At 44.0% G+C, this 20,540-nt stretch overlaps 1 protein-coding gene across 2 annotated transcripts in view; it reads left to right on the top strand.

Annotated features, from left to right (window-relative positions):
* LOC144769720 (poly(3-hydroxybutyrate) depolymerase-like) overlaps positions 1-20,540 on the top strand; it is a 267,294-nt gene that overhangs the window by 208,732 nt on the left and 38,022 nt on the right. For both annotated transcript variants that reach the window (XM_078653908.1, XM_078653903.1), the window contains exon 9: positions 20,220-20,345. In XM_078653908.1, the coding sequence (XP_078510034.1) occupies positions 20,220-20,345 (126 nt within the window). The remainder of the gene's footprint in view (positions 1-20,219; positions 20,346-20,540) is intronic.

The raw sequence follows: 20,540 nt of genomic DNA, 5'->3' as shown, positions 1-20,540 counted from the left end.
TTGCTTAAAGTATCTTTTGCCACGGACTGTGGTTTTTATCAAATAAATCTGTGACCACCTTCCCTTTTGATTTGATTTTGCGTGTTATACAGCACTCTGTTACCGTAGAAATGTTTCTAGCCTCTAAAAAAAAACAAAGAAGCCTGATAAAAGGAAGGGGATCAACAATAAGTTTCAGACTCTTTCCATTGCCAAGATTGGTCTTGGTGTTCTCTCTGAAAGTGAGGAAATGATACATTTCCCTCATGTGCCAAAGTAACTAAAGCCAGAGCTTATTCCGCAGGTACCTAAAGGACGGCCACCTTGCCGTGATCTACCGGTCATTAGGATACATTAGAGAAGCTTCTTTCCTGATCTGAGGGATCTCAAAGAGTCATACTGTTAAAGGTGCTAGGATAAGCAATTTTTCTAGGGACGGTAAAATCTCTCTGAATGATGCTTAGACTCTATTGCTAACCATTGTTACTGACCTGATCATGTCATTCCTCTAAGCGGAATGACATGATCAGGTTTCCTGAGATGGAAAATAGGCCTTATTGTTGTATTCTGCAACTTATCAGGCATAGCAGATGGTAGCTCACCATAAAGGCTATTGCAGTAGTCCAATTTTGGAATAACACATGTAGATATATTAGAGGCGTACATCTTAGATAGGTAAGATAGTACACGTTTTAGAAGGCGTAGAGAGAAATAACAATAGTTGCATACTGCATTGAGTTTTCGCTTGTGCGATAGATCACTGGAAAGAATAAATCTCATGGATTTGACTTTAGGGGGAGGAAACTCCCAGCGTTCATGCTAAATGATACTGGGAAAACTTATGGAAAAGTACTTCTGAAATTTGCAGCATTGTAGGCAATACACATATTATTATGACATCCATAAATTACCCCAATATAGCCAGTACATCCAGAAGCAAAGCAAGGACCATGTTACGTGATGCAATATGCACAATGGCATTCCAAGATGGCTTTCTGGTAAGTGTTGCACCGGGATGCTATCTTTGAATGTAGTTTGTACACTCTGCCATTGTTTTACCATTCGGATGTTGCCACAAGATTCCTTTTAAACATGGCAACTTGTTACAGTGAAACAATGATAGGCTACGGACAATACCATTCCAAAATGGCTATCCTGACTGGCAAGAAGGACTTCGGTGCACTCCATAGGAAATGTGCATTTGGGCAGCACTGGGAGTTAGTGGGTGCTCTAAAATACAACCTTAGTAGCATCACACATAGGGCAGCACCATAGGTCAAGGAGGAGGTGATGCTGGAAAGAGGGACACATTTGATTTCTGATGCAAATATAATGCAGCAAAATACTGTCGCTTAACTGCCAAAAGACCAATGGCTGTCCTATGTGCTGATAGAAAATGCCTACAAATTAATCACCGTTGGGGACTTGCCCACTCTCCCATTCTGTGTGTGCTGTTCTGGGCTTAACCAAAGTGTTTATTTATTATTTATTAATGTATATATTTATGCAGTTTTATGTTGCGTACTTTACCCAAAGCTGTTTGAGTGCTTTACAGTAGGACCAGTTACATTACATAAGGACTTCAAAGTACAACAATAACATAAAATATACAATAAAAATAAACTCTAAACTCACATGAGAATGGTAGTAAGTACATATGTCTACTACAGATGCTAGTGGTTAGTTATATGTAACAGGATGCAAATTCACCCAAGATTACATTTTAAGAAAAGTTGAAGTGATTATGGTTGGACAAATATATATTACATATTTGCACAGCATGATCTACTTGCCATTTCTGGAGTTCTAGCTGTGCTCGTTCAGCCAGGCCTTCAGGGTGCTGTTGCACTCACAGGTGGTGTTCTTAGGCATTGAGGGATCCCAGAGCTGGTGCTGGCCGTAGGGGTAGAAGGCCGGGTGGTGGTGGGCGAAGGCAGCGTGCTAGATACGGGATGTCCAAGTGGGCCCTCACTGTTCCACCACGGACCATCTGGGGATGATCGCTGGCCCGAATGGCCCCCACGTGAGAACACTAACCTCCTCTTTGTGCATGGGGCCCTCCTCTGGTTTGCACATGGGGCCCTCCTCTGGTCCCGCCCTCAGGCTGCCTGCGATCTGGCAAGTGTTAATGACAGAGCAATGGCTGAACAAGGTTCATTCTAACCCCCTTTCTGGAAACAGTATTAAAATGAGAATGTAGTAGTATTTTTGAAATGTCTTTTTAGAACAGACTGACAATATATCCAAACACATAGGGCCAGATGTAGGTAACACAGTTTTACCGACTCTAAAATACCGATTTTTACCGAATCGGTATTTAAGAAAAGTGAAACGAGATGTAGGTCAAAATCCGGTAAAAAATACCGATTCGGTAAAAATCGGTAACCCATGCACGGTAATCACCGAATCGGTATTTACCGATACTGCAAATACCGAGTCGGTAAGTCACATGCAATCCTATGGGCCCGGATGCCCATAGGAATGCATTGAAACTACCGACTCGGTATTTACCGACCGGTAAATACCGAGTCGGTAAATACCGAGTCGGTAAATACCGAGTCGGGGATACAAATATCAGGCAGTTGAAGTATCAACCAATCAGGTGTCTCCATCCCGCCCCTCAGCCAACCAACAGAGCAATAGACCAATCCTGTGCATCGACCCCACCCCACAACCAGGAAGTGGCCACACCCATGCAGGTGCAGTGTAACTGATCACACAGGAGAGCAGACTCACAGAGACAGCCAGTTGTGAAGCAGATCCCTGCAGGTTAACCAAATGGAGCAACAAGACTCACAGAGGGATGGACCTGAGAGGAAGAGGAAGATGAAGTTTAGCACTGGAGAACTGCAGGTGCTGGTGGAGGAGGTAGTGAAGCACTACCCAAGAATATTTGGAAAACATTCCCTGCAGGTACCAGAGGCTGTGAAGAGGAGCACCTGGCTTGGGATCCAGACTAAAATCAACGCCATTGGAGTCACCAACAGGGAAGTGGACGACCTAAAAAAACGATGGTACGATCTAAGGATCGTCACAAAGAAAAAACTGGCTGCAAGAAGGAAGGAATCCAATTTAACAGGTGGTGGGAAGAACAAGGCACCTACACTCACAGACCTTGAAGAGCTAGTGGAGTCCACACTGGAGTCAGATTGCGTCCTGGGGATTGGTGATGCAGACAGCTCAGCCCGAGCTGCAGCTAAGAAAGGTAAGGGACATGTCCATCATCCCACACCCCCTGCCTGTGTACCTCACCCAATGTGTCTATGTAATAAGGAAATCCAGTCCTGACTTTAGTACTCACCTGCAATGCATTATGTCATGTCAGTCATGTCAGTCATGCGGCAGTGGCCGTGATGAGAGTGTGTTCCAAGGCCTCGAGACCACAATGGTGAAGGTCCAGCGCCTGCAGGCAAGAGGGATAAGTGCAGTACACAGGCAGATGCGAATTATGAACAGCAAATTCACAGACTTTAACAATGGAATCACATCAATGGCAGACAGCATGAGGGAAATGGCAGAGGGAGTCAGGGAAATGTCTCAGTCTGTGGCGACACTGTGTGAGGAACTGAGAGAGGACCGTGCACAAAGGCGCAGGGAGAGCCTTTGCACACATCATGAGACAAGGGGAATGCGCCAACTAGCAACTGCGACTTCACTCATGTGTCGCCGTTCAGTTGCAATGCAGGAGGGCCTGGTGCACTGCTGTACGGATCTATCCCGGGGGATGGGGAGAGTCACTACAGCACTTGAAGTGCTGCTGACTAACCAGTCAGCCACCACAGGACTAGAAGCAGTTGGGGACACAGATACCCCTAGTAGCAGGAGCAGCACCCCAGGCCCTGAAGTAAGGAGGAGCAGCAGACGCCAGAGTGCCGGCACAGGCACAGCAGACTCTGAACCTAATCAACATCAGGCAGCACGCCTGGGTGTTCTTGGACGCAAGCAGTGAGTCAGACTTTTGCTCATGGACATGTGAGGGTGACGTAACCCCCGTCCACACAGTAGTGCTGGGCACACTAGTATGTGTATTGTGTGTCTCATGTCATTTCGACGTAGTGCTAAATTAAACTACGTGCTTTGAAATATAATACGTGCTTTGTCTCTATACTTACTCAGAAGTAGTTGTGTGTGATTTCTGCCCGTCTCTGTCTACCGTCTGTGGGTGTTGGTCCTCCTACTGGGTTGGCTGATGGTAGTGCCTGCTCATCATCATGGTCTTCATAGTCCTCCAATTCCACCTCTGTGCCCCTCTTAGTAGCGAGGTTTTGCAACATCGCACACGTAGCAATAATCTTACAGCACGTTACAGGTGAGTACTGGTGTGCCCCCCCACTTTTGTGGAGGCAGCGGAAACGGCTCTTCAAGAGGCCAAAGGTGCGCTCAATGATGTTGCGGGTGGATTTATGTGCCACATTGTAACGTCTCTGGCTGGGGGTTGTTGGGTTGAGGTAGGGTGTCAGGACGAAGGAACGGAGTGCATATGCACTATCCCCTAAAGTGGAAGACAAAATATACATTACTCAGATGCACACATTGACATACGTCTGCTTCATCTATCAAGGGAGTGTCACCCATTTCTTTACCTAGCAGGTATCCTTCCCCGAATTCACCCGCTGTCAGGCGGGTATAGATCCCACTGTTCTGGAAGATAAATGAATCGTGGGTACTTCCTGGGTATCTGGCCACTATGTCTGTGATGAAGAACTTGGCATCACAGATTGCTTGAACATTAATCGTGTGTGTTGACTTCCTGTTCCTGTATATGTGCTCTGTGGCAGCAGGGGGGCAAATGGGGATGTGGGTCCCATCAATGCAGCCAATCACGTGTGGGAAGTTTGCCATGAGGTAAAAGTCAGTCTTGGTCCTGAGCAAGTCCGCATCAGTGTCTGGGAAGTGGATGTACTGATCCATTCTTTGCATCATGGCATCCAGGAACTTTTTGAAAAAACGCGACAGGCAGCTCTGGGACACCCCACCTGCCGCTGCAACTATACTCTGGTAGCTCCCGGATGCTAGGAGGTGTATGCTACAGAGCACCTGGACATGGGGTGGTATGGCATGGGCCCTTGGTCTTGGGTGGTCCAGGAGTGGATGCAGGTCTCTGATCAGGTCCATGATGGTTTCAGGGTGCAGTCTGTATCTCTGCAGTATCTCTGGCTCTGTCAATTGGATGAGTGTAATCCTTAGCCTATATACCTGTTCCTCCCTTCTCCATTCCCTCTCACCTGCTGCCTGTAGCCTTAGCCGTCTTGCTATGACGTAAAATGCCGCCATTCTGTTTCCTGTGTTGCATTTTGGGGTCCTTTTTTATAGGCTGCACCTGATTACCACCTGCTTGCAATCCATGTTAATTACCGACTCTTAATTACCGAATTTTGGAACAATTCGGTATTTTAAGGCTCTCCTACATCTCGATGGCGTGGTATTTTCCATTTCGTATATTCCGACTCGGTAATTTTACCGAGTCGGAACTTTTACCGACACAGTATTTGTTCCGACTCGGTAATTTTACCCAGTCGGAACTTTTACCAACTCGGTATTTGTTCCGACTCGGTAATTTTACCCAGTCGGTACTTTTACCAACTCGGTTTCTTTACCGAGCCGGTAATCTACCGATTCTGTATTTTTACCGGTTTTCGGCGACCTACATCTCATTTTCCGAATACCGGTCGGTAACGGCCGAAAACACCGATTTTCGGCCGTTACCGACCGGTATTAGGCTACCTACATCTGGCCCATAAAGGATAAATACTAGAGAGGACAGACATGTTGTGGCTTGCCTATGGTGGTGACATAAAATACTCAGTAGCCTGTGTGTTTATTCTCACCTCACAAACTACCTTTCAGAATATGGTGGATCAGTAAACAGAATCACCTGAATTAGTTCTGTTGACGCTTGTTCCTTAAGTAGGAGCAAGGAGTGGGCTAAGACATCAGGTGCAGATGCCTATCTACCTAGTCAACTTCACTAGTTAGACGGTGCACAGCTGAGGCTGCAACAAATGAGTGTTAGATGGTGAGATAGAGATGTAACCTGCGTCAGCAGATACCATGCCAGCAATGAGACCTCTTCACAGAGTCTTGTGCCTCAGAGGTGGAGATAGGCCAAGTAATCAATTCCAATACAAACTTAACTAACTAAAACATAAACTAGGTACCAGAAGGTTATTTGTCATCATTTACCCTTAGACTTGAATGTTTTATAGACTACTTTTTCAATAAATAAATATATGACCGTTTACATTATTATGGTGTTACTGGCTTTGGCTCAGTCTGTTCCAAGACATTATTAAGTATTTTGCTGAATGTGTTATGCCAGACCTATTTGCATAATCATAGCTTACTCCGTTTATTACACATTCCTCTAGGATCGAATTCGTACAGTGGCCATCTTTTCATCATCTTCCATTGATCATCAGTGCCACCCAAAGGTGTCAACTTACAGACTGTCCGTCTTAGTGAGTGACTTAAGCCGACCCCACCTTACCCCAAGCCACTTTTTCCAGAATGAACGACAGCTTGCTTACATCAAATGTGAGTTGAACACTTCTTATTCAGTAGTAGTTCTTAAAGCTTGATGACAAACAGGAATTAGTCAGCTTTGGGAAGACTGACACACCTGTAAAGGCAACATAGGTAAAAAGATGGAAAAGTTACTCTTAAACTCAATGAATGTGATTAGGCTACACCTCACTGCCATCATAGCATGTCATCTCACATGTGGCACGTAATCAGTGCACCTCTCAAAAGTTTGTTCATTCTTGCAGTGTGTCTTTAATTCGGGTTCGTTCAAAAGGGATTTCTTCATTTAAATAGGGCTGCGTCCCCACTTAAATTAGGGAAACCCCTTTTGGAAGTGTGCCGTCACTTATTTTACGTTAGCAGGTGTGGCATCTCTACCGGCGTCCCACTTGACTCCCAACGGCAGGTATCCTATCAGGCAGGTAAGATGTGCTGTTGGAGGCTGGCTGGCAGCGCGAGTGGCTCACTGGCGGGTCACCATACCACTTGCCAAAACTTACCTTACAGCGGCTTACCCGTCGGTGCTGTCGCCTCCCCTGCCTCCATCATTGCCCACATTGTTGCTGGAGGACGCAATCGGTGCCTCCAGTCTTTAATGTTTTCTTCTTCCAAGGATTCTCTTGGTGGGTTCTTGGAATCTAATACAGCCCAAACCAAGATGGCCACATCAGACTCTTCCTCCATTACTGAAACTAATCCATGATAGTCACCTTACATTTTCCTGAGTTTCTAGCCCTATGTAAGGAGGTCAGTCCACCTTAGTCCTTGATTTGCAACACTTCGTGCTCCTGCCTTAGTGTGCATCGCTTCTACTTTGATTGAATGTTCTAAGCCATTATTTTTTGTTCTTTTCCTTGTTATCCTGCCTTATTCCAGCCCTGCTGACAGTGCAGTTCGTCCAAGTTGTTTTTCTTCCTAGATTCCAACTGCCTTTAGAGGTTGTTTGCCCTGAGGCTTTTTCCTCCGTTCGGATTCATTCTGGGGGAGCATTTTCCTCCTTGGATGTTCCCAGCATTGACAACAATGTAGCTACTAGAAGGGGTCAGACTTACCTCTGGCAGATGAGGGCAGAAAAGAACTGCCAAGTCCCGAAATTCTCCATCAACCAACAACTGGAGCCCACAAGTAGGTGGCTGATTCCTTACAGTTTGCGATGCCCACGTTCCAGTACCCAGGGAGAACAAATGGACCAGACCCATACGGGCACTCAGGCAGTCCAGACTGACCCGGCCCAACCTCTGGTTCAGAAAATTCAACAACAAACACAAGAATTGCAACAATTAAAGGAAGAAAAATTAGCTCTACTACAAGCCCTTTCTGCCAGAGTTTCTGACATTCTAGCTGTTTCTTCTATGTCTCCATGCTTTTCCTTGGATCCCCCAAAAATAAAGGAATTTTTGAACTCCTTAACTGTTTGTATTACCTTCCGCCCCACAATATTCAAGCAAGATCATGCTAAAGTTGGTTACCTGATTAGTGCCTTGTCTGGACCAGCGTTGGCATGGGTGACTCCTCTAGTACCCTCTGAAGACCCAAGTCTGTCTGACTACAATTTTTTTTACCCATTTTAAATGAATGTTTGAGAGACCTGATCTAAACTTTTCAGTAGAAGGGGCATTGTGCAATATCCAGCAAGGAGGTCAAGATTCCTTGACCAATATAACCAGCTTTCTCAAGTTGGCCGCAGAGACAACTTGAATTGAACGAACACTGGTCACTCTTTTCTGGAAAGGTCTGCGGGAATAAATTAAAGATGAACTCGACCACTCAGGTAGGCCTGAATTGTTGTCCACATTTATGGATAAAACATTGATTATTGAACATCGCCTGCGAGAAAGAACTTCTCAGAGATGTAGGGCTCAATTGTCCCAGCCCTTGAGTAACACTCAAATGCCAACTCGCATGTCTGAAATACCATTTGAAAATAATACAACCAAGAAAAAAGGCAGCGGATCAAGAATTGCCGCATCTATCCCATATCCCTAAACAAATAATTGCATAAAACTTCGGATTTTGTGTGTGTGCACTCTCTATAAGCACCTGCTACCAAGATGCAACCCTCAAAAAGAGGACATTTCAATTATACAAAATAGAGGTGCACCACAGACAACATTGCTTATAAAACTTCCAAATTTCAGTTCTTAACTTTATTTTCTTAATAAATTCTTCTAAAAACCGTCAAACATTTACAGCAAAACAGACAACGTGTTTCGTCCATAACAATGGACTTCTTCAGAGCACGTTGGTTTAAATATTTATGTTCCCAAGCAAGATTCACATAAACAATGGCACTCTTAGTCCCATTTTAATGCTGGGTATGTTAACTGTCACAAACCAACAGGTTGTTTGCATCCAAAGGTATCAGGGATGCCCAATCTTCCACTGGAATCCACCTAACAACGTCCATTTATATTTCAGACAAGAATATTAGTGTGTATAAACGGAGGGGACCAATCTGTCCCATATTGGCACTACAATTGGTCCCATTTGGAGATCAGTCAGCTTCTTCTAAAGAGGAATCCATGCAAGTTGGTGTCACCCGTGAGGGTCTTACTGAGTCTGGAAAATACAATAGATATAGAAATGGTTTATATATGTATTGTGGGTCTCCAGAACACATGATCCACACCTGTCTTGAATGCCCTGAATGAGCCTGTCCCTTGTGAAAAGGAAGGGACAAGGAGAATTCAAGACCCTATCATCGGCTCTTCCAATGACCATTATGTATCATTACTTCTGTTACCAGCTTGGCTAAAGTTACCAACAGGAAATAACGAGAGAATGTTGGCTCTTCTAGACAGTGGTGCAAGTGGAGTCTACTTGGACTTCAAGTGGGCTTAGAATCATCAGATTTCTCGAATACCTTAAGAAGTCCTAAAGCAAGTGCAGATGGTGGATGGTACGGCCAGTCAAAGAAATGACAACTCCTTTGAAGTTAGACTTTGGGAAACACCAAGAGAACATTTCTTTTGACCTAATCTTCACTCCAAATCATACCATAATTTTGGGTGTTCCCTGGCTTACCTGACATAATCAATACATCAACTTGGAAACCGGAACCATATATTTATCCTCCCAGTTTTATGATAAGCATTGTTACACATCAGGTGATTATTGGACCCCAAAGGTACTTACAGAAAATCCCTTGGAGGAATTCGGTATTAGCAATCTTCTTCAAAGGTTGCAACCTCAATATCAAGATTGTTCTGAACTATTTGAGAAGCCCAAAGATGTGCAGTTACCCTCCACCCCCATCTTGAATTTGATTGCACTATAAATATCGAGCCTGGAAGCACAGTTCCTGTTGGACGAGTTTATTCCCTCTCAGACCCGGAAAGGGAAGTCTTTAGAGCGTATTTAGGAGAAAATCTGCAGAATAACCTCATCACTTGCTCCACCTCTCCTGCAGGGGCTTACGTGTTCTTTTTCTCCCAAAAAGACTGGTGACCTAAGAAATGCATAGACTGTAGCAGGCTTAATAAGACTACTATCAAAGACAGATATCCTCTTCCCCTCATAAAAGATTTCAAAGGTATATACCAAATTCGGCGTGCGCAGAGCCTATCATCTCCTTCAGATCAGAAAGGAATACAAGTAAAAAATTACATTTAGAACCCCTCCATGACATTATGAGTATCAGGACATGCCATTTGGTATCACTAATGCTCCTGCGGTCTTTCAAACCTTTATGGACAATACTTTTGTTGATATGTTGAACCACTTTATAGTTAGCTAGCTTGATGACATTCTCATCTACTCAAAAGATTTTGCATTGTAATTTTTAACACATCAATTCTATTCTTGACAGGCCTACTCCTACAAGTGTCAAAGAGACTCAATGCTTCTTGGGGTATGCCAATTTTTATCAACAGTTTATTGCAGATTTTGCACATCTAGCCAGCCATATCACACACATTTTGAAGAAGAGTTTGTTACGTACAGATTTTCAATGAGATACTCAGGCAGAAGAGGCCTTCCTCAAATTAATACAAGCCTTTACTCAGCCACCTATTCTGTGACATCCTGTGACATCCAGATCCTGTGAAAAGGTTTATGAACAAAACTGATGCAGCCGATCAAGCAGTTGGAGCAGTACTTCTACAGAAAGAAGAAGATGACGGATGAGAACATCCAGTCTTTCATTTGTCTCATATCATATACGATCAATTCAGAAATACATTATTTAGTTCTTAAGAGAGAGCCCCTAGGAAATTAAGATGGCCTGTAATGAATGGAGGCAATTCTTGATGGGTGCTCGCAAACCTTTCAGATTCGGCCAGATTCACTGTAACCTTCAGTGCCTACGAAACATGCAATGTCAAAACAGTCAACAAGCACGTTGGTCTTATTTCTTTCATTAGCATGATTTTTCCACCACATATATTCCTGGTTCAAAGAACATCTTGGCTGACTCTATCTCTTCGATACCCTGGGTCTCCAGTCCAGTATGGTTACAATATACCACTTCCTCAATGCATCATTGGGCTGGCTCAATCCTTTCTTGGTAAAGTATGAAATAGTTACATCAAAATCCAGAGGACAGAATGGACCATATTGCAAAGACAAGTATATAAGAAAAATGGTTTGATCTTTAAGGACAAGGCTCTCTTCATCCGTACTAAAGAACTAGGAGTAGAGGTACGTATGGTGCATTATGGCTCTCCCATTGCAGGAGACAGAGGCCCTAAATCTACCCTGGAGCTTGTACTTTGCTCTTTTTGGTGGCCTTCTGTTCATTGAGACATGACCTCTTTATCCATTATTTTCCTATACGTGCTCAAAACAAAGCTTCCCATTCTCATCCTTCAGGGCTTCTTTGACCTTTACCCATTCCACCTGAACCATGGCACACCATTTCCACTGACTACATTATTGCCCTGCCTCCATCCATTGGTTATAAAGTGATTATAGTAACTGTCGACTCCTTTTCTAAAATGGCCTATTTCCCTAACCTGAATGAACTTCCAACTGCAAATCCCTGGGCAAGATAATTTGGCAGGAAATTTTTAGTTTTTATGGTCTTACCAGAGCAATTCTCTCAGATTTAGGTGCTCAGTATATATCTAATTTTTTGAAATTCTTCTCAAACTTTACAGATTGCGGATGCCCTATGTCCTGGCTTCCATCCACAAACCAACGCCCTAGACTGAATGCCTGAACCAAGGACTCGAACAGTATCTTTGTTGCTTTTGCAATTCCACTCAGACTGATTGGTATTCCTTTTTAGCATTAGTTGATTTTTCCAATAATAATTCCATTCACAGTGCCAACCTCTTTACTCCTTTTTTTGTCTTCAGGGTTTCCATCCCCATACCTTCCCATCTAGTTTTTAGGTTTCTTCCCGTGTTCCTGCTGCAATCAGTTTCCTTTGCCAATTAAAATCCATTCACCAGAAGATTGTTTCCAATCTCCATGATGATAAGGCCAATCTGAAATGCTTTGCTCATGTCCATCGTAAGGCTCTCCTCCTCAACAGGCTGAAGACATGGTTTGGGTTTCCTCCAAATGTTTCCTTCTTGTCTTTCTCTCAGCGAATTCAAACCCACGTTCTACGTCACACTTTTAATTAATCCTGTGGCTTTCTGAGTTCAGTTACTGTTGACTTGGGAAATCCATCCTGTCTGTCACCGTTCCAGTTGAACCCTACTGGAAGACCCTTTCCATTGTCTTTTGTCTCAGCCATCTCCTTTGTTAGTTGACCATGAACCCGAGTATGATGTGTAAGAAATGTGTGACTGCTGCCTGTTCCGTAACAGAGTTTAATTTTTGGTTCATTGGAAAGGGTATTCCCCCAATGAACGATCATGGGAGAATGCCTCCTCTGTCCATGTTCCTTTTTTCGTTCGCTGTTTTTTCCATCTCTTCCCTCAGAGCCCTGGGCTTTGCAGAGGAGGAGACATCACCACTGGCATCCTTATGGATGCCAGGAATCCTGTTGGGTGAATTAGACACGCTGCTGGGCATCGCAAGCTTCTCACTGGATGGTCACTCTGCTGCTTGCCAAGACTTACCTTACAGCGGGTGACCCACAGGTGCTGTCATACACCTGCATCCATCATGGCACAAATTGTTGTTGGAGGACTTCATTGGCACCTGTAGTGTTTCATGATTTCTTCTTCTCAGGATTCCATAGGTGGGATCCTGGAATCTAATATAGCCCCAACCAAGATGGCCACGTCAGACTAGTCCTCCATTACCTTATACTAATCCAATATAGCACCCTTATTAATACTTTCTGAGTTTCCTGCCCTATATAAGGAGGTCAGTCCAGCTTAGTCCTTGCATCATGTGCTTCGTACTCGTCCCGTAGTATGCATCACTCCTTTTTTAATTAGATTTCTCTAGCCAGTATTTTTGTCCCTTTCCTTGTTGTCCTGCCTTATTCCAGCCCTGCTTTCAGTTTAGTTTCATCCATTTGTTTTTCTTCCTGGATTCCAACTGCCTTTGGAAGTATTTTGCCCTTGGGCTTTTTCCTCCATTGGCATTCTTTCAAGGGGGGCACTTTCCTGCTTGGACATTGCCAGGGTCAGCAGCAACTTGGCTACAAGTAGGGGTTGGCATTACCTCTGGCAGACTAGAACAGCCAAGACCTGAAGTTCCCCATCATTCAACAAATGGAGACCCATAAGTAGGCGTCTGAGTCCTGACAGCAGTTTCAAGGCCTGCACAAGCATCTGTAGCACCTACTGTAATATCAAAGTGCCAGATAGTGGGTGCAAATGCCCATTGCACCCTCTGTGGCACTTTCTATAATAGGTCTCCGGAGTATGAGGAATGGCATTTATTTTATTTATGGGATTTGTATAGCGCCTGAATCACCCCCAAAGGGGTATCTCTGCACTGTGGACATATAGAGGAAGCTGACACAATGCGAGTCTAAAACAGAACAGTTTTAAGAAGCCTTCTAAATTGAAGATGGTCTGGACATTGCCTCAGCGGGGTAGGGATCTGATTCCAATACAAGGGAGCGAGGTACGGAAAAGCTTTCCCACCCATCCTCGACTTCTTTATCCGAGGAACTACAAGAAGGGTTTTGGTTCCAGAGCAAAGATCCCTAGTGGGGGTATAATGCTTAAATTTTGCAGTGAGGTAGGTAGGGCCTCTCCCATACACAGCTTTATGGACGGTACAACACATTTTAAATGTAATACGTTTGCGCCCCGGAAGCCAGTGAAGCTGTTGGAGAAGCGGAAGGGAGACAGTTCTATAAGGGACATTTAGGACCAAATGAGCCACGGTGTTCTGTACTACCTGCAAATGTTTTGGCAGGGATCTAACGTTACCTAGGAAGCCTTTCCAGTCATAGCTGGGGTTAATTAGTGATTGCCCTGTGTCCTGCCCAGTACCTTTGGGAGAGGGGACCTAGGCAGCAGTCTAAAGGAGAGTCACAGGAGTTGGTATACTCAAGGTCAATTCCTATACTCTGATACCAGCAGAACTTACATGAAAAAGGGCCCTCCAAAGAACTGAGAGGCATCACATTTGCATCCCTTCTTGGTGACAGCTGTCTAAGAAAACGAAAATATTACTTTCTTTTAGAACGGATGATTTGGAGAGACAAAATGAGCAATGGGCTGCAACTCTGGGAGAACATGACATATCTATAGGGGATGCATTCACCAGATCTAGGGAAGTTTTCTTATCTGCTAATCTAAAAGTAAAATGTTTCAAAACTGCATTTAATCTATATGGGGAGACCGCTATGATGGCAAATGTTTTCGTTGTGGGGGAGACTGCTTACAGTTTCAATATATTTTTTAGCTGTGATAAGCTGACTAATTATTTGAATGATATTCAATTTTTTTTAATCACAAATCCTTGGGACTCCGCTCAATATTACTCTGGCTTTAATGCTATTAGGGATTGGTCATGCTGTAAAAAAGGGGAACTCTCTTTATAAACATCGCCTTTTTTTTGGTTTGTTGCTATGACTGTTGCACAATTATGTATAGCTCCCAATTGGCTATGGCCTGAGCCTCTTGCGTTTGAGTGCTGGCGGGCTAAAATGTATAATTTAGCTAATTTAGAATTGAGCTTGTATTCCATAAATGGGGCAAGAAAACGAAAACTAGGATTGTATATATGGGGGGCCTTCTCCGCTCATATGAATGCATGATTTAATGCTTCAATTTTTAAGTATTTTATAATGGTTGGTTGGCTTTTTTTCTCCTTGTCTTGATACTGTGGAAATAATAAATATAAAAAAAAAAAGCAAAGTAGTCGGCGTAGGTGCAGTGGTGTTGGTTTTGAGTAAAGTATGTAGAGTGCACTGGCGTAGAGTGCTGTGGTTTACAGTGGCATAGTGTAGACTGCAGTGGCATAGAGTGGGGTAGAGTGCAGTAGCATAGAGTGTAGTGGTGTAGAGTAGATTATTTCAGAGTAGAGTGGAGTGGTGCAGGGTATAGTATAGTGGCGCAGTGTAGAGCACAGTGGCATAGAGTAGAGTGGTATAGAGTAGAGTGGTACAGCATTGATCCAGTGGTAGGGGGCAATTAAGCATACCTGCTATCAGAAGAGCCAGGATGAGCAGATGCTCTTTCAGGTTCCTTGCAGCATCTTACTGGAATAAGCTTCCAGTGGAGCTCCGTCTGGAAGCGTCTGAGACGGTTCTTTCGGAAAAAGCTGAAGACGTGGCTCTTTCCATCGGATAATTCCATTGTCTGATTCCTTCCCTGTTTTCCCCTGGTCTTTTGGGACCTTTGTCGCAGGCAGGGATGCACAGATTTGTGCAACCAGGCGCTTTATAAGTTTAAATTGATTGATTGATTGATAGAGTGGAGTGGCGCAGAGTGGGGTAGAATGGCGTAGAGTGCATTGGCATATAGTGCAGTGTTGCAGAGTAGAGTGACATAGAGTGAAGTGGCATAGATTGGAGTGGTGCAGAGTAGAGGAGTAGTGCAGGGTAGAGAGCTGTGGTATAAGGGTGGAGTGATGCAGAGGAGAGTGGTGTAGAGTGCATTGGCATGGAGTAAAGTGGTGCAGTGGCGTAAAGTACAGTAGAGTGTCATAGAGTGCAGTGTTGCATAGTGCAGTGCCCTAGCGTGGTGCAGAGTAGAGCAGTGCAGAGTAGAGTGGTGCAGAGGGCAGTGACGTAGAGTACAGTGATGCAGAGTAGAACAGAGTAGCATAGAGTGCAGTGACATAGAACGCAATGGTGTAGCGTGACGTAGCGTGCATGGAGGTAGAGTGCAATGGCATAGAGTAAAATGTTGTAGAGTATAGTGGTACAAACTGCAGTGGTGCAAAGTTGTTGCCATAGGTACAGTGGCTTGTGTGCTTTGGTTTTGCTTAAAATGATGTAGGGTGAATTGGTGTAGAGTGCAGTGGCTTAGATTGCAGTTGCGTGGAGTAGATTGTTTCAGAGTAGAGTGAAGTGAAGTGGAATGGTGTAGGGTAGAGTATAGTGGTGCAGGGTAAAGTACAGTGGCATAATAGAGTAGTGGTGTAGCATGCAGTGGCATAGAGTAGAGTGGCGTCAAGTAGAGTGGCACAGTGTTGATTGCAGTGGTGTAGAGTGGAGTGGTGCACAGTGGAGTTAAGTGCTGTACAGTTCAGTGGCATAGAGTGTAGTGGCGTAGAGTAGATTGTTTCAGAGTAGAGTGAAGTGGCATAGAGTGGAGTGGTGCAGGGTAGAGTGGAGTGGTATAGAGTATTGGTGTGGAGTGCATTAGCCTAGAGTGCAGTTTTGCGTAGTGGAGTGGCATGGAGTGGTGTTGAGTGCACTGTGAAAGAGTGCAGTGGTCTGTAGTAGAGTCGGGTAGAGTGCACTGGTATAGAGTAGAGAGGTGTAGAGTGAAGTGGCATAGAGTGCAGTATCAGAGTGCAGTGGTGCATAGTATATTAGAGTGGCGTAGAGTGCATTGTTGTAGAGTGCAGAAGAGTGATGCGCAGTAGAGTACAGTGGCATAGAGTAGATTGGTGCAAAGTAGAGTGGCATAGACTTCAATGACAGAGAGCGCATTTGTGTAGAGTGGAATGGTGTACATTAGTGCAGTATAGTATAGTGGTGCAAAGCAAAGTGATGTAGAGTGCAATGGTGTACAATAGAGTGGCGTAGAGTGCATTGATTCAGAGTTGATTGGCATAGAGTGCAGTGGCGTAGAGTGTATTGGTTTTGAGTAAATTGGCATAGAGTGCATTAGCGTAGAGTGCATTGTTGTAGAGTGCAGAAGAGTGATGCAAAATAGAGTACAGTGGCATAGAGTAGATTGGTGAAAAGTAAAGTGGCATAGATTTCAAGGACAGAGAGTGCATTTGTGTAGAGTGAAGTGGTGTACAGTAGTACAGTAGCGTATAGTGGTGCAAAGCAAAGTGATGTAGAGTGCAATGATGTAGAGTAGAGTGGCATAGAGTGCATTGATTTAGCGTAGATTGGCATAGAGTGCAGTGGCGCAGAGTGTATTGGTTTTGAGTAAATTAGCATAGAGTGCATTGGCGTAGAGTGCAGTGGCGTGTAGTGAAGTGGCACAGACTGCAATAGGGTGGCAAACAATGCAGTAGCAGAGTCGAATGTTTCAGAGTATAGTGAAGTGGCATACAGTGCAGTTGTATAGAGTAGAGTATCTTAGAGTGCAGTGGTGCAGAGTACATTAGAGTGTCTTAGAGTGGATTTTCTTAGAGTGCAGTGGCTTAGCATTCAATGGCATAGAGTGGCATAAAGTAGAGTGCAGTGGTGTATAGTAGAGTGGCAGAGAGTGTTGTGGTGCAAAGTAGAATGGCATAGAGTGCAGTTGTGCGGAGTAGAGTGATGTAGAGAGCAGCGGTGTAGAGTACAGTGGTGTAGAGTAGAGTGGCATAGAGTGCCATATCGTAGAGTAGAATGGAATAGAGTGGCATAGAGTGCAGTGGCGTAGAGTATGGTGGCATAAAGTGATTTGGTGCTTAGTAGATTTGCGTAGCGTGCATGTGCTTTGAGTAAAGTGGCGTAGAGTACTTTGACGTACAGTGCAGCAGCATAGAGTGCAGTGTTGCAGAGTAGGGTGGCATAGAGTGGAGTCGCACAGAGTGATGTAGAGTGCAGTGGCAAAGAGTGCAGTAGTGCATAGCAGAGTAGTGTAGGGTAGATTGCATTGGCATAGAGTGGAGCGTGGACTGGTGCAAAGAAAAGTGCATTGACAGTGTGGAGTGGAGTGTCTTAGTGTGGAGTGGTGTGGAGTAGAGTGGAGTAGAATGGGGTGACTTGGAATACGCATGGTATGGTAGCATTCTGCTATTGCAGACATTTCTTCAATTAAAATGCTGATTAAAGTTTTACCCACATGCAGTTTCACTGCATGTGGGTAAAACTTACACTAATCATATGTAGACATGTCATCACCCAATGTATTGATTTATTCATCAGCACAGTTCATCTACAGATATCTAAATTTTGTTGTGGGCTAGAAAAAAAACAGCTGTTCAGCCTTCCTAAAGCAGACCCTCACTAGCCAGCATGATTGTCACATAAATCCTCTCACTTTGAAGTCAGGGAAAGAAAAATAAACAACAAGCTCTCTGGAAGACACAGCCTGACATTTGACCTCTGTCTTTGAATGCACAGCAAATGTGACAAGACAAAATTTAAAGGCCGGTTTATAGAAAGCGAGTTTGTGGAAGAATACAGTAAACAAGGTTTGGGCAATGGGAGGGACAAACTCAAGCTGGACAGCCTAAAGCAAACAAAGCCAGCAAATAGAAAGCCAGAAAATGTGAGTTACAAACCTCAAACCGATGATAAGCAACGTGCAGAATGCATTCCTAGGTCAACTTTCTGAATGTTCCCAAGATGTCTTTAGCAAACCAGACAGCTAGGCTGTCTGGTAGGTTGCAACCTAAAAATGGTCTGAATGGCTGGTATCTATTACTTTTTTTTTTAATGTATATTGAATTGTGAAAAATAATAATAAATGTAATAATAATTCCTATTTGTAAAGCACAAATATATTACCGCCTTAGGGGTTTGAAGGCACTGGGGGCCAACCGGGAGATTAAGTGAGCTATTGCTCAGAGTCACATGATGCTGAGCTGCCGCCGGGGATCGAACTGTGAGCCCCGCGCTCCGGGGTCAGCTGCAGTGGCTGCTGCGCCACACCATACCCTGGCGTAAACACTGTGGTCATGCGCCCATCTCAAAAGAGGCAAAAAGTTCAATCACGTGGTGGTATGTCATACGTGCTGATGTTGAGAATTAAGTGTCAATTAAGTTCACCGGCAAACACCAATTAAGCACTGTAGTCATAGAGCTGCTGCAGCGCTGACAAAGTAAGCGCTTTCTGTTAGTATGTGATGCTTCCCCTAGTTCTTGACATCGCGACTGATCAAAGGAACCACAATAACAAATCACCTGGACAGTGCCTCCAATTGACAAATACACTTGTAATTTGCACTCAAGTCTACCCTGCACCTGCTTAAGTAGCTGCTAATGTTTAGCTGCATCCTCAATCTCTCCGGTCTCTTCTTTAAAGACCAACTCAGTTGAAACCTAGTATGGCAACATATCAGGAATATCACGGGGCACTTTTAAACATCAGTTTGTCTAAGAGACATGTAGGAGTGACAGCGGTGTTAATGCGTTGTAATGGCATGCGTTGTAAAGGTATGCATTGTAATGGCATGCGTTGTAGTGACATGCGTTGTAATGGCATGTGTTGTAATGACATTCGATGTAAAGGCAGTTGCGTTGTAACAATTGCGTTGTAAAGGTGGTGCGTTGTAATGACTGCATTTTAATGGATGTTTCCCTTAGGAACAAGACACACATCACATAAATATGCTACAGAATAAATTAGACCATTCTACTTAATACCAGCACCATACACATATACCTAATAGCTGGCTATTATGTTGCCCCCAAAAGTACTTGTGAATAAGACACACTAAGCAATGCCGCTCCTAGAAGTATTTGCCAAAAAGGCACACCACATAAAACACACAACAGGAAACACTAATCAGTAACATAGCATACATAAAAGAGATCTCAGATATCCTATATAATTGATTATCAAGGGACTTCCACCAGCACTAAACATTAAGACAGGTCACAGAAGGCATCCAACTGAACAAATTAGATAGAACAGCTTGCATACATCCAACACAAAACCATATACTTGGCTATTATAAATAACAATTCAGTCACATCACACAGAAAGCAACAGCAAATCCAGACCATTTAGTAAGGAAGGTATATTGCTAGCTTTAAAGCCATACAAACTGCTGCTGAACCCCTCCAGCCTCTATGCTTACAAACATTTCATACACACACGGCTCAGTGAATTGAAATGACCCCCAAACTCTCCATCAGGACCACAGCCTCTTCATCTCAGTACATCAACCACACACCAATACAGCCATACTTATGAATCATATGATCATATTAAACATATCATCCTTTGAAGTTTCCACCTCCAACCTACAATAGAAACGCTGGGGTGGCAAGGGCGGCAACTTAAAAATCCAGCAGCTGTAAGAGGCGGTGTTAAAAGCAATCTATGCGCTGTACAACTACCAATGACATAACAATCTCCCTGATGCAATGCCATATAAATGAACGAGTTCACCAGTGAATGGCCAGAGAATGCGAGAAAATGAACGAACTTCCGATCCTGCTCCTGGGACAGGAGACAAAACAAGTCAATTGTAGACGACCTGTGCTAGAGGATGTCATGCTTTGAATATGAAATGAGATGCACGTGTACTATGACGCTTCAAGTTAATTTAAATATGTTATGCTTCTTTTCCAGAGGGAAACTGGGCGACACATATGCCAGAACCACTGGCTACAACGAGGTTGCTGATTTGAACAACCTCGTCATCCTTTATCCTCAAGCCAAAACAACATTGACAAACCCCAACGGATGCTGGGACTGGTAATCAAACCCTTTTTTATTGCGTTCACGTGAGGGCTATGCTTGCAATTATTCTCCTGCTGCTGGCAGGCCGGGTGGCCCCTGGCACAACGCGTCCACTAACCTAAGAAATGTGATCATGTTACAGATTACACAGCCAGGGAGATCCTGGTTTGGACAAACTAACACTGAGCCTCTCAGAGCCAGCCTTTTCTA

Source organism: Lissotriton helveticus, chromosome 1_1 (genome assembly GCF_964261635.1).
Source record: "Lissotriton helveticus chromosome 1_1, aLisHel1.1, whole genome shotgun sequence".
In the NCBI taxonomy this organism is placed as follows: Eukaryota; Metazoa; Chordata; class Amphibia; order Caudata; family Salamandridae; genus Lissotriton; species Lissotriton helveticus.
Note: the sequence above shows the minus strand (reverse complement) of the source record. Positions and strands in the feature narration are given on the sequence as shown.